This window comes from Triticum aestivum, chromosome 6A, assembly GCF_018294505.1.
Source record: "Triticum aestivum cultivar Chinese Spring chromosome 6A, IWGSC CS RefSeq v2.1, whole genome shotgun sequence".
Classification (NCBI taxonomy): domain Eukaryota; kingdom Viridiplantae; phylum Streptophyta; class Magnoliopsida; order Poales; family Poaceae; genus Triticum; species Triticum aestivum.
In genome coordinates, this window is record NC_057809.1 from 573132890 (window position 1) to 573155305 (window position 22416).

At 42.1% G+C, this 22416-nt stretch overlaps 2 protein-coding genes across 2 annotated transcripts; one reads left to right on the plus strand and one right to left on the minus strand.

The window, feature by feature from the left end:
• Positions 1 to 1506: 1506 nt before the first annotated feature.
• Positions 1507 to 18794, plus strand: LOC123128609 (protein OPAQUE1). Its single transcript, XM_044548654.1, has 38 exons — positions 1507 to 1840; positions 2932 to 3081; positions 3738 to 3883; positions 3960 to 4116; positions 4268 to 4326; positions 4521 to 4677; positions 6020 to 6169; positions 6319 to 6455; positions 7148 to 7294; positions 7366 to 7467; positions 7802 to 7859; positions 7988 to 8089; positions 9126 to 9163; positions 9248 to 9374; positions 9444 to 9617; positions 9792 to 9923; positions 10397 to 10506; positions 11249 to 11309; positions 11568 to 11745; positions 12143 to 12348; positions 12684 to 12803; positions 13405 to 13503; positions 13817 to 14038; positions 14645 to 14784; positions 14909 to 14996; positions 15166 to 15216; positions 15303 to 15389; positions 15547 to 15717; positions 15819 to 15965; positions 16443 to 16595; positions 16685 to 16816; positions 16923 to 16993; positions 17372 to 17471; positions 17705 to 17761; positions 17852 to 17908; positions 17989 to 18069; positions 18151 to 18233; positions 18377 to 18794. The coding sequence occupies exons 1-38, from the start codon at positions 1718 to 1720 to the stop codon at positions 18495 to 18497; spliced, it is 4494 nt and encodes a 1497-aa protein (XP_044404589.1). The 5' UTR covers positions 1507 to 1717; the 3' UTR covers positions 18498 to 18794.
• A 179-nt stretch (positions 18795 to 18973) lies between these two features.
• Positions 18974 to 21681, minus strand: LOC123128610 (serine/threonine-protein kinase RIPK). The gene is made up of 3 exons (XM_044548655.1): positions 20983 to 21681; positions 20766 to 20902; positions 18974 to 19886 (listed from the first exon to the last, which is right to left on the minus strand). The coding sequence occupies exons 1-3, from the start codon at positions 21542 to 21544 to the stop codon at positions 19185 to 19187; spliced, it is 1401 nt and encodes a 466-aa protein (XP_044404590.1). The 5' UTR covers positions 21545 to 21681; the 3' UTR covers positions 18974 to 19184.
• Between the last annotated feature and the right edge of the window lie 735 nt (positions 21682 to 22416).

Sequence of the window (22416 nt, forward strand, 5' to 3'; positions counted from 1 at the left end):
TACAAGTATAAATGAAAATCGACATGATCCAATCATAGCACAAAAATTGTGATGGAAACCAAATCACCGTATGGTTTATGATTCGTTTTTCTTGATGTGAAATAATGATCGGTTTACACATTGGTGTCGATCTCATACAATAGAATATCCTTGCTTCTACCTAGAGAAGAGAGTGGCATTGTCGACAATGCATGTCTATGTGAGCTCAAGCTCATTGTAGGAGCTTTTCTAGATCTAGAGTGACACACAGTCATGGTTGAGTATGAATAGAAACAAATAGGTACAAGTGTGACTCACGTGTGGTGGGATGGGGTGGGGTAGGAGATGTTCGAGAGGGACCGAAATAGTTATGGTGAGACGTCATCATGTGAGGCATGCGAGCAAGCTCATTCATCCATGTGTGTTGATTGGACTGGAGTGTTCCATGGTGTGCCGAGAGAAGCTGACAAGAGGTGGCGAACATACAAAAGCGTTCTAGCAGGTGTGCACGAAAAGGAAAGTCGGTGGAGAAATAAGCCTCGTGTTTCAAGTAACACCGCTTAGTCATGAGTTGTTAATGCAACAGTTCACTTAAAACTCCTTTTGTCCCCACACATGTTTGGCTCAATGTTGCGTAAACTCACCGCTTTATAGGGTTCGCTAAAATCCAATGAAAAGCTTTTGTTCCCAAAGAAGCCATCTTACATCTCCGAACTACATTTATAGTATCTACTATGCCGAAGGCATACACAATTATCATTTTGTTGTTGAACTAGGATCGGCAATCGAATGTAATAGTCCCAATCATTCGTCTCAAGATGCAATAATAAGCATCAAACCGTCTTAGTAATTTTCATTGTAATCCATATGGTTGTCGTGTTGGACAAAACTTGTTCGGGTGCCAATTGTAGGATTTTTTCTGTATTCCGATAGCCGTTTTAGATTTGTCGACATGACGGTACATGTATCTACATTAGTAAGTTTTATTTATAAATATTGAAGTCATATTTTATTTTTCTTAGAACTCTATTCGTATCCTACAATGATCAAAGTGAAAATGAGATTCTCCGCAAGGCTATTTAAATTTTACACGACACATACAGACACGATTCCTCTAAAAAACAACCATCCGCAACCTAGCCGTTTACGCATCCGCCCTTGACACGTTACTAAATACGGAGCACGCCAGGGGCCTATCTGAAAACGGCACCACGCATTCAAAAATGTAAAGTTTTAAATAGGCCAGATCGGCCGGTTTGAACCGACCGGACCTCTCCGTGGGCCCAGGCAGCCTCTCCCCACCCAAGAGGACAGCCTCTGCCCGTAGGCCCCGCCGCCGGCCCACCGCCTTGAAAGCGCCTGCCGCGCACGCGGAAATGACGCATCCAGCCCTGGCCAGTTCAAATTCCGGTGCCACGTCCGCGAGGCACATTTTCAGAAACCACCCGGAAGAATTCAAGATTTCCACTCCTATAGCCTTTTCGTCCGCTAGTAGAAAGCGCACGGGAGGGAAGAAGCGCCAAGGCAAAGCAAAAATTTCGCCATGAGCCCACGAGTCCACCCTGCGGCGCTCTAGTCGGGGCTCCGATAAGCCACGCGCCGCTCACGCCCGGCGCCCGAACCGGCCCCGCCCCCCCGCGCGCCTCGCGCTCGCCGCCGCCCGCGCCGCCGGCCTCCGCGGAGAGGGTCTGCCTAGGGCTGGGAGGGGCCCGGGGCGGCCCCCTAGGGTTTCGGCGGGATGAGCTACCGGAAGGGGTCCAAGGTCTGGGTCGAGGAGAAGGGGGAGGGCTGGGTGGAGGCCGAGGTTGTCGAGGCCAAGGACCGCAGCGCCGTCGTCGTGCTCACCAGCCAGCGGAAGAAGGTGCCGCGAATCCCTCCTCCTCCTCCCCTGCCTCTGTCGCTGTCGCCCCCCATTCCGTGCGGTTGAAGTTTGCGCCGCGCCGTTTGGATATTTTTTTCCTCGTGGACGCGAGCGTGGCTGCGGATGTGGACACTGGTCACGTGGAACCGGTTTGCGTGCTGTTAGATTCGAGTCTGCCGGGGAGTGGTTTTGAGTTCCGGCGTTAGTTTGGTTCAGAGGATTGTTAAAAAAACTAGCCTACTATTCCTGTTTTTGAAATGGTTTGGAGTTGTTTTTGTGCAAATTACCCTGGTGAGGAGAAGCCAATTCAAATTGGCGGAAGTAGGCCCACTCTCGTGGGTATTTAATTTGAATCCGTAGCTTTGTCGGTACGACTTTGTACTGGGTCCTGAAAGTGCAGCGGATAATTCTAGTTGGAAATTTGGATTGTAGGTTGCAGCATTTACAGTTTATTGTATATTCGATCAGAATTTGAAATACTTACTGTTTAGATTTGAATTTTGTTAGGAGTTGTTACTTGCCTGACTTATACTGTGGTAGAAATGGCTCCAAGCTTCAGTAAGAGTACTTTTGGATAATTGTATGGTCTTTTGAACACACGGAGTTCTGCAAGTTACCCTGGATTGCTAGTGCTGATCAATTTTGAACTTCGATGGCAGGGGATTGCATCAGTTGAGCATTATCTGTATGAGCTGCATTTGAGTTATGCTGCTTGTTTGTTTTGATCTTATGCCTTTCTTTGTTTTGATTAGATTGTCCGACACGTTCGCTTGTAGGTAACTTGGCCTTTTTAAATGTTTACCAAGAACATATAATGGGTACAAATTTGTGTAGCATTAGTTTCGAACCCCTCCTCTTAATGAGCTGTTTGGGGCTTGTACTTGGTTAGAATTTGAGTCCAGTCCACAGATAGATTATGTTACGCTATCTGCTACGTGGTGGATTTTAGTTTATACTATGATTTTTTGCTCAACACTTTTAACAGAATTTGAGAAGTATCTTTGAGATTTGTCTTCCTGTCTAACAAGTTTACAAAGACCTGGTTTTGGTTATTCTGATGGAAATTTATCTTTCTTTCTTTTTGTTATCAGATTTCAGTTTTACCGGAGAAATTGCTGCCTAGGGACACAGATGAAAATCTCGGTGGGGGCCATGTTGATGACATGACCAAACTGACCTATCTTAATGAACCGGGTGTTCTATACAATCTGAAGCGAAGATATGCATTGAATGAGATATATGTAAGTAGTTTACTAGCACTTCGTTTATTTGATGGAAAGGACTTTTATCACGTGAATCTGGCACCTGCTAAATCCATTGAAACTAAAACTGAAATATATGCAGTATTAAAACTATAACACATAGGAAAAACGTCTCATCAAATTGGATACTTTGGAAGGTCATCTCTCATCTCGATGGTGTGTTTAAAAAAGGGCAGCCTGGTGCACGTAGCTCCCGCTTGTGCAGGGTCCGACCACTTCAGGTCTTTTGTATGCAGCCTTTCCTTGCATTTGTGCAAGAGGCTGTTTCCAGGACTCGAAACCGTGATCTCATGGTCACAAGGCAGCAGCTTTACCGCTGCGCCAAGGCTTTGCGGCAATTATATTTATCCAGTCATGGTAATGTTGAAACATGTTTCATGCATATACTACTATGTAATTCTATATGGAAAGATGCATAGGATGAAAGGCATTAACGTGTGTAAAATTGTGATGAATTACTTGGGACGAATCCTGTTCCTCCGATTTGTCAAGTTTAATCATTAACTATAATCTCTTCTGAGTCTTCTCTTCTTCATTTGTTGACATGACTTGGTAAATAGGTGCACTTCTGTTTTTCTGCTTCAGTTACGGGAGCCTTTGTATGACATCTTTTCCACTTGTCTTTATCGAGATAGACGTACACTGGAAGCATCTTGATTGCTGTTAATCCTTTCACGAGGCTGCCTCACCTGTACAACGAGTACATGATGGAGCAATATAAGGGTGTCCAGTTAGGGGAGTTGAGTCCGCATGTTTTTGCGGTTGCTGACGCATCATACAGGTGGGTGCTACATTCTGATTCAGTCATGACGACCTGTAAATATAATATACTGTTGACATTTATTAATGAAATGTAGGGCTATGCTGAATGATTCCATGAGCCAGTCAATCTTAGTTAGTGGTGAAAGCGGTGCTGGAAAGACTGAAACAACAAAGCTCATCATGCGGTATCTCACATATGTTGGTGGCAGAGCTGTTCTTGATGATCGATCAGTTGAGCAACAAGTTCTCGAAGTAAGTTTTACCCCACGTTATTTCCAGTGATTGCTGGAAACCATAGTCTTTCCATTGACCCATTCCATTTTTTGTTTTTGTGAAGTATTTGATTTCACAATGGGAATGTTGAAGGCGTTATCTTATAATGTTTTTATTTGTTTCTCTCCAGTCTAACCCACTTTTGGAGGCATTTGGGAATGCAAAAACAGTTAGAAATGACAACTCGAGGTGAGGCTTTACTCCCACAGTGCTTAGTACTGGGTCGTGCAATATTTCAGATGTGTTCTTCACTTAGAAAATAACTGATAACTGCCAAGTGGCAATAAGTTCGAGAACATTTCATGTCTTTACTATTTCGTAAAACTCAACCATTTAGAAGTTTCTTTATATAATATCACCTTATAATTCCGTCTTGGTTGCAGCCGGTTTGGAAAATTTGTTGAGATTCAGTTTGATACAAGTGGTAGAATATCCGGAGCTGCAATTAGGACTTATCTTCTGGAAAGATCTCGTGTTGTGCAAATTACTGATCCTGAAAGGAACTTTCATTGTTTTTATCAATTATGTGCATCGGGGAAGGTATGTGCACCAGTACCAACTATTGCAATTTGTTTACTTGTTACCTTCGTGTATGTTATATGAGTTCCACTGCTATGTAGCGTGGCTCTGAATTTTTTACGAAGTTGTTAAAGCCCACATATTTTTTACCGAAAAGTCAAGCCCACAATAATAACTAGTAATCATGAACATGCAATGCATGTTAATATTAGGCAGTATATTAATTGTATTACAAACTAATATTTGACAAGATCTTAATTGCACGCTGATATTACGTAGGATGTAACCAATTGGTTAGCGCTAGCATGGATATTGGGTATGCTATTAATGAGGGGAGGATTGTGCGAGGGAGGTCGTGGCTACGTGATTGGGGCAGGACGTGCGTGGGGCTGTGGCAGAACCTTGAATATTAGCCCTTGGATTGGATGGCAGACCATGGAAGCAATACCAGCTCTTAGATTTAGTTAGATGGATTAGATCGTGGGGTGTGAGTTGTTCTGGGTACACTAACTTTGGTGACTTTAGAAGAAATGGAACTCGGCCTTTTATAAGTAGTAGAGATTGAAGGGCATGAACTTCTATAGTCGTACTCAATTGCAAATTCATCCCTGGTTTCCTTGTTTCATGATTTATTGATTTAATGGTATATACTCACAAGACTGTTGGACTTGCAATCATTTGGTATTTCATTTGAGTATAGTGTTGCCGAGATATGCGTTTTTTGAACTAGCCAAATTCACAGTAATCAGAGGTTTAGATGTTTGGTGGGTTGAGAAGTATGGAAGTTGTATCTGTTCTGTATTATGATTTTTATCTATATAAATTCAAAAACCTGTTACTTCCATGGTATCCGTCAGATGTGTAATAATGTCTATTGATACGGATTATGTTAGGCTATCAATAATTTGATATCCTGACTTTTGGGCTATTTGTCTGACCTAACTTATGCAATTTATCTGGTGAAGAGAAGGATCGTGCTGGAGATATGTAAAAAATGCTATTCTCATGGCCGTCTTTCCAAAATAAGTTTCATTTTATACTTTGACATGGTCATGATGTAGAATTGTGTCAATTGATTCTGATAGATATGGCTAATGACAGATGCTAATGTTACTTTCACGCGACTCATTGAAATTCTTCCCTAGTATATTTGTGGTCAATATTCAATAAGCTTCATTGTGCGCATTTGGAGACAAAACTCCTATTCTAAGGATGGAAGTATTATAGAGTTTGTGTATACTAAATATGAATTGGATAGTATTCTAGAGTTCGTGTATACTGAATATTGTGCTGTCATCAATCAAAACACGTGTTGGAGCCATGCAGCTGTGAGGTTAATTTTGATCTTGCCTTGTTTCTGAAGGATGCGGAGTTATACAAGCTTGGGCACGCAAGCACTTTCCATTACTTGAATCAAAGCAAGACATATGAATTGGAAGGGATAAATAATGAAGATGAGTACTGGAAGACAAAAAGGGCAATGGATATTGTCGGAATCAGCAGAAGCGATCAGGTTTCTAACAGGACCTGTCCATATACAGATGTTATTTTGGAAATACGATACTAACCAAAAGCTTACTTTACAGTACTTATATTGAGTAGCTTTGCCTTCTTTAAGTAAGAAAATAAGAAATGAATGTGTACGCTGTACTTTATATACAGGATGCTATTTTTCGGACATTGGCAGCCATTCTCCATCTTGGCAATATTGAGTTTTCTCCGGGAAAGGATTCTGATTCGTCGAAAATTAAAGATTCAACATCAAATTTCCACCTCCAAATGACAGCTACACTACTCATGTATGAATTTATTTTTAGGCACATGTGTGCAACACATCTATTGTTTTCATAATCCTCATCTGTCTGTACTAATCATGGTCACAGAAAATTACATTGAGTCCTAAATTTGTTAACTGTTTAATTTAAATGACCTGTCCGTTGAGGTCATGGATGTAGATGAATTGGCCCCTAGTTTTTTGCCGACCAGCAGAGGATACTCTTTATATCCTATATTAGGGAATATCCAAATAGTTAAAACTAGTTCTCATCATACGTGATGTATTTATATTCAATTGAATCGAATCTCCTTATCTGTGCTTGCATGTAAGTGGCATCTCTCTGGTAACTGTGCATAACATATATTCCTTGGTGAAGACTGAATCCACAATCAGTTTAGTTTATAATATTAAACTACCTGCAATTGTAGTTTTAGCTCTCACACCAGTTCTGTAGAAGGTTGAATGAACCACAGTTTAATGAGAATGTGTCGAACGTTTGCATCAATGAATCTTGACGTATGCACAAATATATCTCATATTCCCTTCCATGCAATGTTCTATTACTTGCGTAACATTATTGGTTACTACCATGAATCTTATGCTTTTTGCGTAGCAGTAATCGTGTCATATTCTGGACCTGAAGGAAACTACCTTTATATATCTTCCTTTTAATTAAAATCGTTGTTTATAGTATCACTTTGCTATTTGAATTAGGTGTGATCCAGATGTGTTGGTCTCATCTTTATGTACCCGGTCTATACACACCAATGAAGGAATAATTATAAAAGAATTAGATTGTGCTGCAGCAGCGGCTAATCGTGATGCTCTCGCAAAGACTGTATATGCAAGACTATTTGACTGGTATTTTCTCTCGGCCTTGTTCGATAAGTTTTGTATGCTTGCATATGGTAATACATTTTTTATGTTTTCAGGCTTGTTGAGAATATTAACAAGTCAATTGGTCAAGATGTTGATTCAAAGGCACAAATCGGTGTTTTGGATATCTATGGCTTTGAAAGCTTCAAACACAACAGGTCTTTAAATAGCTGAGCTGATATGAACGTTAATCACTTATATAGTATAGTTTGTTTGCTTTAAGCATTTTTTAACAGTTTGCCGGTTTATGTGTATTTAAGATAATATTTATTGTCTGTTCTCATCTGACTGCCAACTTTTCACAAAATTATTATTTTGGTTCAGAATCTCTTTCTGCTTAGTTATTCTTTGTTTTGCACATATTATAACTATCTACTTTGGAAAATGTTGTTAAAAACATGCAATAATTAGCCACCAGCGGTCGCATTAAATATTGAATTTGCTCTCCTGTCTGGTTCTTAAATGGTATTCCTTTTTCATTTATGTCTGTAGCTTTGAGCAGTTTTGCATCAACTTTGCCAATGAAAAGCTTCAGCAACATTTTAATGAGGTATGTTCCAGTGCCAGAGGTAGAACGACGTCTCTTTAATGGATGACAAGTTGGCAACATACTGTGCCCTTGCATACTTAATTCACTTGTTTTCGTTAACATCAAATGCTACACGTGTGTTTCCTCAGCACGTATTCAAGATGGAGCAGGAGGAGTACAAAAGCGAGAAAATTAATTGGAGCTACATTGAATTCATTGACAATCAAGATATGTTGGATTTGATCGAAAAGGTTGTTTCATTGCCGTTGCTAATTTTGGTTAATGAGAAGTGGTCGTTGTTCAATGCACATTTTATATTTTGATTTAGCGTGCTAGATTTCTTATTTTGTTGATTTTCTTATCATATTCTCAGTTTTAGGTGGTTAGATTATTACCTTGTGTTTAGTTGTTTGCACTTGGATTGAGTGACCTCTTTTATGCCTCAAGCATCAGTGTACTGACGATGTTTGGAAACTGAGTGTCGTTTGGTTGGATAGAAGTGCAAGTGTGCATGCTGCCCACCCATGTTCGAATCTTACCTTCCGCATGGCGCCTCAGGTTGTCTTCTTTCTATAAAAAGACACCAAGGGTCCCTGGTTGGTCTCAGTTTTTTAATGTTACACACTGCCTGTTCGCTAATTGCAAGTATTGACCTGACATCAAATGTCCTCATCACCATCTAATTATATTGAAATCACTCATGGTACCCTCACTTCCCTGGTTTTAGGTTTGTGGTGATGGAAATAATCATCTATCTATCATGTAACACTTTTTGTGTACAGCATGCATTCCATCCTCCCAAGATTTTGGTGTCTTTATTTTTATTCTGGCCAATGAATGTTATCGGGGTTGAACTACGTAGGCTGTAAAGTCTTTGCTCATGGAATAAATAGCATCATTGATCATGTGGTCAATACCCGGTATAATGGATGATAATGCGAAGGTGACGTAAGTGTGTGTCACTGAAATGCCGCTGTTTCCTAAAGGGTTGTTAAATATATCCATTCTGCAAGCTGTTAATATCTGCAATATTATGACTAACCGGTGCAGGTAATAAATACAGAGTTTTTAATGTATAAAGTATAAACAGTATGTATGTTTTCGTTGGTAGTTGTGCATGCTTACGTTAGGCGTTGCTTTTTTTTGCATTCACTGGCCTTCAATAATTGATATTTCGAATGGATTGAAATACTGCTTTGCCATCATCTTTCTGCCCCTTGATTGATCTGGATAACATGCTACGTTGTGCTCATCTGAGACTAATTCTATCATATATTCTCCAAACAGAAACCTATTGGAATTATTGCACTGCTGGATGAGGCTTGGTAAATACTTGGTTTTATTTATCCATGGAAGTTCTATACTTATACAAGCAAATTCCTATTCTGAGTTATCCTTTGATTTTGCAGTATGTTTCCAAAATCTACTCACGCAACCTTTGCATCAAAGATGTTCAGAAACTTGTCTTCCCATCCTAGGCTTGAGAAGACCAAGTTCTCAGAAACAGATTTTACCATCTCTCACTATGCTGGGAAGGTAAGCCACCAGCCAGATTATTTGATTAATTTGTCATGTGTTGACTATGATAGAATCCACCATTTGTAGGTTACGTATCAAACAGATTCTTTTCTGGAGAAGAACCGGGATTATATTGTTGCAGAGCACTGCAATCTTTTATCATCTTCAAGATGTTCACTTGTTTCTGGACTTTTTAGTTCTTTGCCAGAAGAGTCATTAAGATCGTCGTACAAGTTCTCATCGGTTGCTTCCCGATTTAAGGTACCAATACAAAGCTCAATTGATTTTGTTTTAAGTTTGGCCTTTGTAATATGCGTATCTGCTATGACTTTCTTTTCATCTGGTTGCTATGCCTTGTCAATTTATGTGCACCAAGCTACAAGCCTTCAAAATTTTGACTCTTCTGACTGGTATGTTATATTCACTGTTTTATAGCAACAACTTCAAGCCCTCATGGAAACGCTGAGCTCGACAGAACCTCACTATGTACGCTGTGTGAAGCCTAATTCTGTTAATCGACCTCAGCTTTTTGAAAATCAAAGTGTCTTGCACCAACTTCGCTGTGGAGTAAGAATTTCCACCTTAAGCATAAATAGTGTATTTCTTTTGGTCTTTCTTCATTGTTTTTGTTATAAGTGCATCTTTCCACATAAAAATGTTGTAGCTGTTTGACGCCTGACTTAATGCTGATTATTTCTGCTTTAATTCATACATTTTGCAATAGGCGGATCAATCTTATGCCAAATTCTTTGTTACTGCTATGCCAACCTTTTCCAAACTCATTAGTTCATCTTGTAACTACATCATACCTGCATATGACTTGAGGAGGCCTACAATCTCAAGCATGTATCTGGAACCACATACGTGAGATCACTTAAAAGTTGACAATTATTTATCATTAAGTGATTGTGCTCTATAATGCCCTTTCAAGATATAGATCATGAGCCTACTTAAATGATGCTGTTTTACTACCATCTGTTGATACATGCATGATCTATTGGTGATATTTTCCCTAATATTGTAATTTGGTGGTGGCGCAGGGTGTTTTAGAGGCTGTTCGCATTAGTCTTGCTGGCTATCCGACCAGAAGGACATATGCTGAATTTGTTGATCGGTTCGGAGTCCTAGTTCCTGAGTTGATGTTCGGAAGGTACCTAATATATGCACTATGCAACTAATTTGGTTCAAGTTGTTTGCTTCACAATGTGCAATGTTGGCTGCACCGCTTTGTAAACAATAAACTTCTCCTTTTGCGCTAAATGCTAATGGGGTTTGCTATCTTGACCCGAAGTACAGAACATGCGATTCATGTGGGCACATTTTTTGTAACAGAGTGTTTGTTCAACTGTTTTAGTTTGAACAGATTCTTTGTGCCTGTGCTGAATTTGATATAATTTTACTTTGATAAACAACACTGTTTTGCTATCTGTGACTTTAGATGGCCGTGTTCCTTACGGACAATCTTTATCTTATGAGTTTAAATCTGTAATTTGTCGAAGACAATTGTTTTTTCTGGTAGTTAAGCCATTCGTGGTGCCATTTTGATACAATATGCCCTTGTCAGTTACAACTCATTGTAGGTGAAGCCAATTCTTGCATAGCTTCTGTTAATTTATTTTGTTCGTGGAATAATTCGGTGCTTTTATTATAGTCTATATGAATCAGCATGTGGCATAGGCAGATTAACTACTCCATGCCATCTCAAATGGCTGCCAACATGCTTGTTTGCTCGTCCCATGCTAAATTGCCAACTTTGATCTACATACTGTCTCATCATGTTAGTTATAGTGCCCACAAATTTAGTAGTTTATGAGAAGCCCTGTGAAAAAGAGGTGAGTTTATCTGTTTGCATAAACGAGTCAATTATTTGATAAATATGAACAATTATGCAGTCATGATGAAAGGGCGTTGACAGAGGCAGTTCTTGAAAAAATGAAGCTTAACAATTTTCAAGTAAGCTTCTAGCCTGATAATATTATATTATTTCCATTTCCTTATATTTTTATGATATTAATGATTAACATATTCATAGAGTCTGCCCATTATTCTTCATTTGTGCTTTTCTAATTGATTATGTAATTTCCAAAAAGTGCCCTTGCATTTTTCAGCACACTCTCATTCTGTTCCCTTTTGAAGTATCAATTGATAGTTTACTAATAAATCAGCTCAAGTTTAGAAAATAAGAATTTGACACTTTTGTTTACCTGATAGCTTGGTAGAAATAAGGTCTTCCTTAGAGCCGGTCAAATCGCGATACTAGATGTGCGTCGTGCTGAGGTTTTGGACAATGCTGCACGGCGCATTCAAAGTTGTTTCAGAACATTCGCCGCCCGCAAAGAGTTTGTGAAAACAAAGAAGGCTTCAATTTCAATACAAGCATATTGTAGAGGTAAATATGTGTCCTTCATCAATTGCTATGTTTATTATCTTGTACGGCGCCAACCTGCAATCTGAATTCAGATAAACATATACAGTTTCATGCAATCGGCTTAAATAGAAGAAACGATGTCCTAAGATATCAAACTTCATTGTGCACTTGCCACAGTGATAAATTTTTGTGACCACTGACTAGGCATAGAAATAGTTTGCTGGTACGTGTAGTTTTTTTATCTTTTTATTCTTGAATTTTGATAAGTAATTATGCTCCGTACTCTTGTGCCTAGTAAGTTCATGGAATGCAAATTACAAGAATCTTATCCGTTAGGTCTGTAAGCATTTTGTATGAACTGTGTTATCTTGGTAATTGCTGGTACATCCTGATTGTTAATTTTCTAAGGATACTGCAGGTTGTTTTGGAAGGAAAATGTATAAGATCAGAAGAGAAACAGCGGCTGCCATAATTCTTCAGAAGTATGCAAGAAGGTTACTGTTACAGCGGAATTACCATGAAGCATGTTCAGCAGCTCTGCTCATCCAGTCTTGTATTCGAGGGTTTATTGCCCGCCGCTATTTCTCAGCCATCAGGGAGCAGAAGGCTGCGTTAGTGATACAGGTTCACCTCATCTTCCCCTCCCCACACCACAGACACATATGCACACTGTGCAAGAAAGCAAACATACTTAAAGCAAGTATACCATTTTAGTAGAAGATAACTTGATTATCTGGGGATAATTGCCATGCTAGCAAGCAATTAGTTGAAAAATTTAACTCGTAAGATCCTCTACATTATAAGCATGTTAATTTTTTTGGCCATCTACCTCTAGATTAATTGGAGTATTAGGAAGGTACTGGATGTTATACTGTAGTGATGTCATCACTTGCTTATAAGAGGTAACACTTTGTATTATTGAATTTATGTGACATGAGTTTCTTGTTGCCACTTTGTAGTCCTTCTGGAGAAAACGGAAGGTTGCCATGCTTTTCCAGCATTACAAGCAAGCCACTATAGCAATTCAGTGTGCTTGGAGACAAAAGCTTGCAAGAAGGGAGCTAAGGAAACTCAGAATGGTATTTTTCTGGTTGCAATTCTGTAATTTATTTATGGCCTAATAAATTAATTGGCATGTTTCTAGCAGTACTGAAAATAACATTGATTTGCTGTACCCAGCTTAAGTATTTTGAAGATCTGTTCTTTTCCTAAAACACCACGCAATTTCCTTTGTTATTGTCGATTCGTTTGAGGGAGCCACATATCAGCACCATGTCAAGCAGCGGCTGTGCGGTTTAGTCTGAAATCCTAATTAGACATGGCTAAGATCTTGAGGGCCAGGTTAAGTCCAAGAAGCGAGGGTCTTCTGAACGCTGTTTTCTTGTGAATTTTCATGTCTAAACTCGGTCACTTGAAGACAGGTGTATGACTTTGAGGAATGTGGGTAGGCTGGCTAAGTCGCTGAGGTTGAGAGGGAGCCTATCAGCTTTTCTGATTAATGTTGTTTATATTTAGAGCCGGTCCTAACAACCATATACACCTAAAAGAAAAGCATTCCAATCTAATGTTATCTCTGATTTCTTCTCTGAATATTACTGTCTGTAATTCCCGAGCTTGTGTAATGTCTTTGTTTTATTGGCGTCCATCGGGAGTATTCTTATGCTATGATTACTTCTTCAGACTGCAAATGAAGCTGGCGCACTCCGGGAGGCGAAGAATAAGCTTGAGAAAAAGTTGGATGATCTTACTTTAAGACTTACTCTGGAAAGGAGAATGCGGGTATGTTTTTCTCTGCCTTCATTGCTTTTGTGTTTAATGCGATTTCTTTATTTTGCATGTGCTACCCTGCATGTCGTAGACTTGAGACAGTTATGCTTGTTCCTGTCAGTATAAGGACAAATATTTTTCGCATATGCAATGCGTTGTTTTTCTGAACATTTCTGCTATGGTTGTTATCCTGCATTTGATGTTCTATGAATGTAAATAAGTCAGCAGGTGTGACAGTGTTCAGAGTTTGTGATAGTTTTCCTTTATTTTGGTTCCGATGATAGTGAATTTTTGCTCCTTGACGCATGGGTTTTTTCAAATGTAGGCTGCTGGTGAGGAAACAAAGTTGGTGGAGATATCAAAGCGGGACAAAATAATCGAAACATTAAGCGCAGAATGTGCTGCAGCTAAATTATCTGCCCGGAGTGAACATGACAAAAATCTAATCCTCCAGAGGCAATTGGATGATTCTTTGAGAGAGATATCTATGTTGTGCAGTAACAAGATTCTGAAAGCAGAAGAAGAAAAGGAGAACTCTAATCTAAAGGTTTGAAGTCTCCTCTATTTTAATATGTTATCATAAATATGTTTGGTTTGCCTCCATTTTCAGTTTGCTTCTTAGGTTACTTCATGCATTCTTGTGAAATATTTCAAGTTCTCGATTACTTTCAGTTTGCTTCTTAGGTTACTTCATGCATTCTTGTGAAAAATTTCAAGTTCTTGAATATTTTAGTTACTTCATATGAACTAACTGGTGTACTTAATGCATTTTTGTGAAAAATTTCAAGTTCTTGAATACTTTAGCCACTGTGCATGATCTTAACTCGTACTCCCTCTGTTTGTTTTTATAAGAAGTTTCAGACAGCTTGCTTTGTACTGTTTTGGACAGTGTCATGTCTAAAACGTCTTATAAAAGTGAACAGAGGTAGTATTTTCTTTTCCATACATATCATGGTTCATTCATGGAACTACTATGGTTTTATGCTTTACTGTTATAGTTTTTCCGTTAAATGTTCTATATGCTTTGCCATTTCCTCTTTTGAATATGAATTGTAGTGACCTTTTGGGACTTGTTAACTGATGCTAGCATTGATGCTTCTGCTGATTGTTAATTAGTTACTTCCGCTGAAGCAGTTCTCTCTTGCTTCCACAGAACATAGTCGAATCATTATCGGAGAAGAATTCATTATTGGAAACTGAACTTAGCACAGCTCGTAAAAATAGTGATGATACGATGGAGAAACTGAAAGATGTGGAGGGAAAATGCACCCGCCTCCAGCAAAATTTGGATAAGTATGTTTCCCCTTTCGCATATAAATAACCGCAGGATTCTGGAATGATCCATGCGTCTATGGTTTTTGAGCGTTATTTCTTTTGCTTAGTGTTAGTATCTAACAGTTAGCCTTCCTGCATTCAGATTGCAGGAGAAACTTACGAACTTGGAAAATGAAAATCATGTTCTAAGGCAAAAGGCATTTAGCATTACTCCAAAACCGCTGCCTGAGGTTCTTTCCTTTGTGCTCACTCTAATTTTCATGCCTTGTATTTGTCACACCACTATTTTGGTCCCAGCACCTCTATTTTTCTTAGTGGTATTTGTAATGGTAAGTTTGAGTACTAACCTAGCTGCATTGTCATTTTGGTTAGTTAACTGACTTGTTTCCCTGATTGCAGAAATTTGCTAACTCGATTAGTCTTACGAACAGCGAGCAGAAGCGCACATTTGTAAGATTTCTTTTGATTCAAGTTGGATACCTCCAGTGTTTTATACTCCTTCTAACTACTTGAAACTGTGAAACGTAAAATTGTAGGAAACTCCACCAACAACAAAATATCTGTCTCCTGTTCAACATAGTACCGGGTCAAGGAGGGCAAGGTTGCCTGTTGAAAGGCATGAGGTGAATTCAGCACTGTTCTTAATCTGACTGTTCTTTTCATATGGAATTCAGTTGATGCCTTCAGAGATAAGATTGCTTATAGTTTGTTCAGGATTCTCTGGTATTCTTGTAAGAATTTAGTTCTGAGGTATTTTAGTGATGGTATTATTTCTTGCAGGGAAACCATGAAATCCTGTTAAGTTGCATAAAGGAAAATTTAGGGTTCAAGGATGGCAAACCAGTTGCTGCATGTATCATCTACAGATGCCTTCTACATTGGCGTGCTTTCGAATCAGAGAGGACTGCTATTTTTGATCATGTAATTGAAGCCATAAACGATGTTCTCAAGGTAAAATCGTTCGAAGCCCCCATTTGTTTTGCTATTCGCACCAGACATTTCATTTGTGGAAGCCAATAGGTTTAATATTCTTATTTTTGTTCCTATTCCAGGCAAAGGAAGCAGATGGTAGATTACCTTATTGGTTGTCCAATACTTCTGCACTGCTATGCCTTCTGCAGAAGAATCTACGGTCAAACGGATTTTTTGGTACACCATCTCGCCGCTCTGCTGGAGGGCTAGGTGGGAAGTTGGCCCAAGTAAGGAACCGAGCTTGCCAGTCATTTTTGCTCTGAAAGCTAGTATATGCTGAAGAATCCTTTTGGAACTGAGTGTTATTTGGGTATGGTCACAGTTATGCAAGAATATACTCCCCCCGTTCCTAAATATTTGTCTTTCTGGAGATTTCTACAAGTGATTACATACAGAGCAAAATGAGTGAATCTACACTCCAAAATATGTCTATATACATCCGTATGTGATAGTCCATTTGAAATCTCTAAAAAAACAAATATTTAGGAACGGAGGGAGTAGATTACATATAATTTGCAAAATCATGGGTACGCTTTCTTAATTTACACATGGAAACATAGATATCAAGTGCTGCATAACCACAGCCATAAATATTGTAAATGTTAGCACTACTAAACTAGTCAATCTTTGTAGTTCTTCTTGCAAATCTCTGTAAAATAGAATAGCAATGTTCTTTCTCCCTGACACTGAGATTGCTTCAATAGCTTGCAGGGCGTGGTGATACTGCACAAGTGGATGCTAGGTATCCAGCCATACTATTCAAACAGCAGCTAACAGCATGTGTTGAAAAGATCTTTGGGCAACTAAGGGATAATCTAAAAAAGGAAATATCACCTCTTCTCAGTCTCTGCATTCAGGTATATACCTTCCTCTCTTTTGTGATTTGGTTACAGACAGCATTGTACAACTGGATCATTTTTGTATCCTTTGAAAAATTGTATGTCAGGCTCCAAAATCAACACGACCTGGAAAAGCTCCCAAAGCACCAGGGGTTGGTGCTCAACAGCCATCGAACTCCCATTGGGACAACATTGTCAGTTTCCTAAATTTGCTTATGGATACTCTGCGTGAAAATCATGTAAGCCTGTCATTTAACTCTTCTTATTTTGGCACAACTCTCCACTAGAAAGGATTTGATAGCTTTATCCAAGTGATTCTAGTAACCTTATATGTTTCTGCTGCAGGTGCCATCGTTCTTTATACGTAAGCTGATCACTCAGTTATTCTCCTTCGTCAACATACAACTTTTCAACAGGTAGTTCCTTCTATTAGAATTTGAAGTACTTGGTATCTGTGTCTTAATAATATGCAAGCAACACATATGATAGCCAGTGCCATGTGTTGCAACAGTGATCCCCTAAGATTAGTTGACAAACAATACAACTCTTCAATGAATGGTAAAATCTTGTTCCTTTTATTTGCGAATAGATCACTGTAGCTAGAATTCTGGGTTGAGGAAAGGGTCTATTATATGTGACGGAACAAATAGGATTCTTTGGGTTAAAAAAATGTAGGTAATGGGACACTGACACTTCAGAAAATGCTTTGTTAGTATGGTACAGATAAGGGACCAGTAGAATAATGAGATTCTACTTCACTTTCAGTCATACTAACAATTTTTTTGTGTCATCAGTCTTCTTCTTCGGCGTGAATGTTGTACATTCTCCAATGGAGAATATGTTAAAGCTGGACTGTCATTGCTGGAGAAATGGATTACTGATGTCTCTGAGGAGGTAAGTTGTGCTAGTTCTACATTCTGCTTGTCTGGTTGGCCTATAATTCAGGAAGTGGACTACAGAAACCCTGACAATCTGGTTCCGCTCGTTTCATGTCCAATAATATTGTTCCAATTTACCTGTTATATCTCGTCTTTTAGAAAAAGTAACACTTGGAAATTATCACTTTCTGTGTGGCTACTTATTTTCTCTTCTGTTCTTCACAAACTTATTATCCGTTTTACTTTCAGTTTGCAGGAACTTCTTGGCATGAGCTTAATTATATTAGACAAGCTGTCGGATTTTTGGTAATTGCTTGTGCAAGACGCAATATCTCCATGTCATTTCTGTTGCATCTTCTATGCCTTGGGGTATTTCTCACTTATTACATACTGTAGGTTATACACCAAAAAAGGAAGAAGACACTTGAGGAGATCAGTCAAGATCTCTGCCCGGTAAGACTGTGTACAGCTTCTGTTTTTGCAGTTAGCCATCATTTTGTTGCAGACTATAATCAGCCCCTTTTCACGTGTAGTCCTTGAGCCTTAGGCAAATCTACAGGATATGCTCAATGTACTGGGACGACAAGTACAATACCCAGGGAATATCAAATGAGGTGTGCACTTTTAGCTTTGGACCTTCCGTCTTTCAGATTTTGTCTTGTGTTATTTTTTTTGAAAATGTTATGATTTTACAGGTCGTTTCTGCAATGCGGGAGATGGTCAACAAAGATACTCAGAACCTCGCGTCAAATTCATTTTTGTTGGATGACGATTTAAGGTAGCTATAATTTTCTTGGTAGTTACCGCTTAACACACTGTAGAAAATGCTCCTTTCAAAGTTTCGTGTTTTGTTTGTAGAGTGTGGAGTATGTTTATGTGGTTGCCGATTTTGCACTTACATTTTATGCTTGTTTGGTGCAGCATACCATTTTCGACCGAGGATTTATCGATCGCCATCCCAGCGATAGACTATGCGGATGTGGAGCTGCCGGAATCTCTTCATCACTATCCATCTGCGCAGTTTCTACTGACGGCATCATGACCCACTCCCTGTGTAATAGAACAACAAGGAGGTTTGGGCTTGAAGATCAGTTAATCCCCAGATTTTTATGGGGTTGCACCCCTTCAGCAATGTTGTACTGTTGTTTAGTTTTCTAGGGCAAATTTGATCTAGGGTGGAAGGGGGTGGTAGGTATGCAGTTCCAAAGCAACAATTGTTGCTAGACGCCGAACGGCCCTGGCTTCGTGGGTGTCCAGTTGTCTTGGCTATCTATGTTGTACAAAGAATACTGTAGAAATGCGAAGCAGTTGCCCGAAATTGATTACATCTGTGGCAAAATGTCCTGTTTGGTGCAGAACATGTTTCGCGTTCGTAACCAGATGCGTTCTAATCTCTGCAAAAGTGATGGTAGTTGAAAGCATTAGCTATGGGAGTGGTTGAACTTGTTTTAGTACCTGTACCAAACAATATGCTGCAGATGATTCGTTTTAAAAAAAAGGAACGTCTCGGAGAGCAAATGAAGAAAGAACGCCATCCTTTTGGCCTTGAAAAAAAATTCTGTACTAACACTTTTTGCTCTTGTGTGATGCAAATACATCACCAAGAAAAGAAAATAAAATTAATCAACCAACAGATTACGCATCCTGGTTCTTTCAATTATGTACACTTTGAACAATTTGGACAAAAAAAGATCTCAAGCACACACGAACACACGCGTGGCATCGTTGCTCACGCCCCTCTGTCCCTTCTCTGCCTCGGCGAGCCCCGGCTCTCGTTCCCTGCCGCCACCGAGCTCGCGTACTTCGGCGCCGCGCTCTCGGCGTGCACGGCCGAGCGCTGGCACTTCTTCCTGGCCGCGGCCGCCGAAGCGCTAGCGCCGCCGTCCTTGGCCTCCTCGCCGGCCTCCGCAGCCACATCGGCCTTGTCCGCGACGGCCTTGGCCACCGGCGACGGCTCTGACGGCGCGGTGTAGACGAACAGCCCGGCGGGCACGTCGCGGGACATGCGCATGAGCGGCTCGAGCGAGTCGACGACCTCGCGCATGGTGGGGCGGTTCTTGGGCACGCTGTGCAGGCAGTTGTACGCCACCGTGGCGGCCTTGGCGGCGGCCTCGGCGGAGTAGCTGCCCTCGAGGCTCGGGTCCATGACGCGGTGCAGCCGGTCGGGGCGGCGCAGGTAGGGCCGGGCCCAGTCGACGAGGTTCTGCTCGCGGCCGCGGCGGCGCTTGTCGACGCTCCGGCGGCCCGTGAGCAGCTCCAGCAGCACCACGCCGAAGCTGTACACGTCGCTCCTCGCCGTGAGGTGGCCCGTGAGGATGTACTCCGGCGCCGCGTAGCCGTGCGTGCCCATCACCCGGGTGGACACGTGCGTGTCGTCCCCCGACGGGCCCTCCTTGGCCAGCCCGAAGTCCGACAGCTTCGCCGTGTAGTCCTGCGATAACATAGGCACACACACACAGTCAGAATCACCGGTCGATCGACGTGTACTGGTTAACAGTAATATACACGTGAAATGTATGCACGGTTGTTTTGGTGGATGTGTACCGAACTGTTTGTGTGGTATTTTGACATCTGTACTACCTGGTTATCTTATCTGGGGTGTCAAGTAAGGTGGCTGGGTTAGGTGATCATACTAGATGTATGCTGTGGGTGTGGTTGATTTAGACAGGTGCGACTACGTTGGCCGGCTAGCTCCTACAGGCTACAGCTTGTGCGTTCTAGCTGGTGCTAATATAGCCTACTCCCTCTTCGTGTTCTTGTGCGTTCTAGCTGGTGCTAATATAGTAGCCTAGCCTAGGAGAATTGATTAAGAACACGAAGAGGCCAATTTTGTATTATCCTCGAGGGCACGTTTCCTACCCCCTCACAATGACAGGGACATTTATGCTTGTCTGATCCCGTCCGAGGCATAGACAATTGAGATAATTCAACCGGGAAAAAAGGCTACTGGTTATACGCATATTCAAATTTGTGGTTGTTAGTGGCTAACAGTAATTAAGTATTTATACTACTAATTAATAGAGGTTAAGTCCATGGCTTTGCCCGTTCAACGGATCAAAGTCTCCGCGAGATCATCATTAGAGAAATATAAACCGACAGAGATCGGCCAACCAGCTGGTTTTAGAACGTGCTGGCACGTACGCCCGCAGAAATGGGATACGGAGACGGTCGTCATATCAAATCGTATGTGCAGAGGCGCGCCGACGAACTAGTCGTGTGTCCGTGTACATACACAGGAAACGGAGGTATGAACGTGAACGGGATATGACATGCCCGCCGGAGTTGGTAGGGATGACGGAGTGCTACTCACCGATTCGAGCAGGATGTTGGAGGCCTTGAAGTCCCGGTAGATGACCGGCGTCTCCGCCTCGTGCAGGAACGCCAGCCCCTTGGCCGCCCCCACCGCGATCTTCAGCCTCGTCGCCCACGGCAAGCTCGCCAGCAGATCTGCAAGACAAATCATCCAAGATCAGTAACCATGTCGGCGTGATCAATCGGCGAAGAACTGTATGTGGACGAATTCTTACTCTTGAAGAGGTGGTGCTCGAGGCTGCCCCGGGCCATGTACTCGTAGACGAGCATGCGGTGGTGCTCCTGGTAGCAGTAGCCGACGAGCTTCACCAGGTGCGGGTGGCTGAGCTGCATGCCGAGGTAGACGACCTCGGCGAGCCACTCGCGGTGGCCCTGGGGGCCCTCGGCGTCCAGGTACTTGACGGCCACGTGCTGCGGCTGCATCCCCGGCACCACCTTGTCGTCGAGGAAGCCCTTGTAGACCGGCCCGAACCCGCCCTCGCCGATGAAGTGGCTGCCGGAGAAGTTGCGCGTGGCGGCCCGCAGCTCGGCGACGGTGAAGGCGTGCATCCCCGACGAGGCCAGCGTGCGGGACAGGTTGTCGAAGGAGAGCGTCCGCAGCCGCGCCGTCGCGCTCGGCGCCCGCCGCATCGACTTCTTCTTGGTTTTCTTGGCCGATGGCCTCGGCGGCGCCGTGGCCTTGGCCGTGGCCGTGGTCGCCTCGTCGCCGTCTGCCACCGCCGCCGGGTCCGTGGCGCCGCCGCGCGGGTAGAAGCAGCCCTTCAGGAACGCCCTCATGGTGCTGGCGATGCGGCGATCGACGGAGGTCGAGTGCTTCCTTGGCGATCGAGTGAAACGAACTGATTCCGTTCGTTCTTGGAATGGAATGGGGATTGGGAGTGGATGATGATGGGTTGACGAGATGGGTCGAGGTGCGGTGTGGAGGGTGGGTGGGGCGCGTGCGCGTATATATAGCGGGGTGGTGGGTTGGTCGGATGGCGCCATGGATGGATCGGGTCGTGGTCACGGGGGGAGGGGTAGCCCAGGCGCGGGTGTAAACGGAAGGGTCCGACGGTTTGACCTGGCCGGAGCAACGCGGCGCGGTAAATCGAATCTGCGTGGGTTGCGCGGACGGTAACGTTGATGGTGAGATTGCTCCGGCGAGTTGGGCATTGTGTGCTGGCTTGGGTTAGAGGTGAATGCGACTAGCTCGATCGCTGGCTGTAGGGAAAAATGATCCGGAACGCAGCTGGCCGCTGGCCGGCGTCTGACGTTTGTACGTATGACAAGGACGCGTGTGGACTCTAGCTCGTGTACTTCTTGGCTGTGCAAGTATAGTGCAGTTTCGTGGTCGAAATATGTACAATCGGTCAGTGCGTATGACAAGGATGTACGTACGTACGTGTCGCGCTGTGATGCACACTGTAGCCATTTTTACCACCTGCTACTCCTGTTGTTTTGCTGATAGCATACGCTTCTTTTTCACCACTGCAACTTCGGATGGCTGCTGAGGTAACTGGTAACGTCAGTTCAACGGAGCCGTTGAGGAAGGGCCACCTTTAGGCTATAGCTGCATTTGAGACGGAGAAATTAACAGTTTAATACTAGTACTTTGATGATGATGATGGAAGAAAATGGCCGCGTAGTTACGTGTCGCCGTCAGGGTGCGG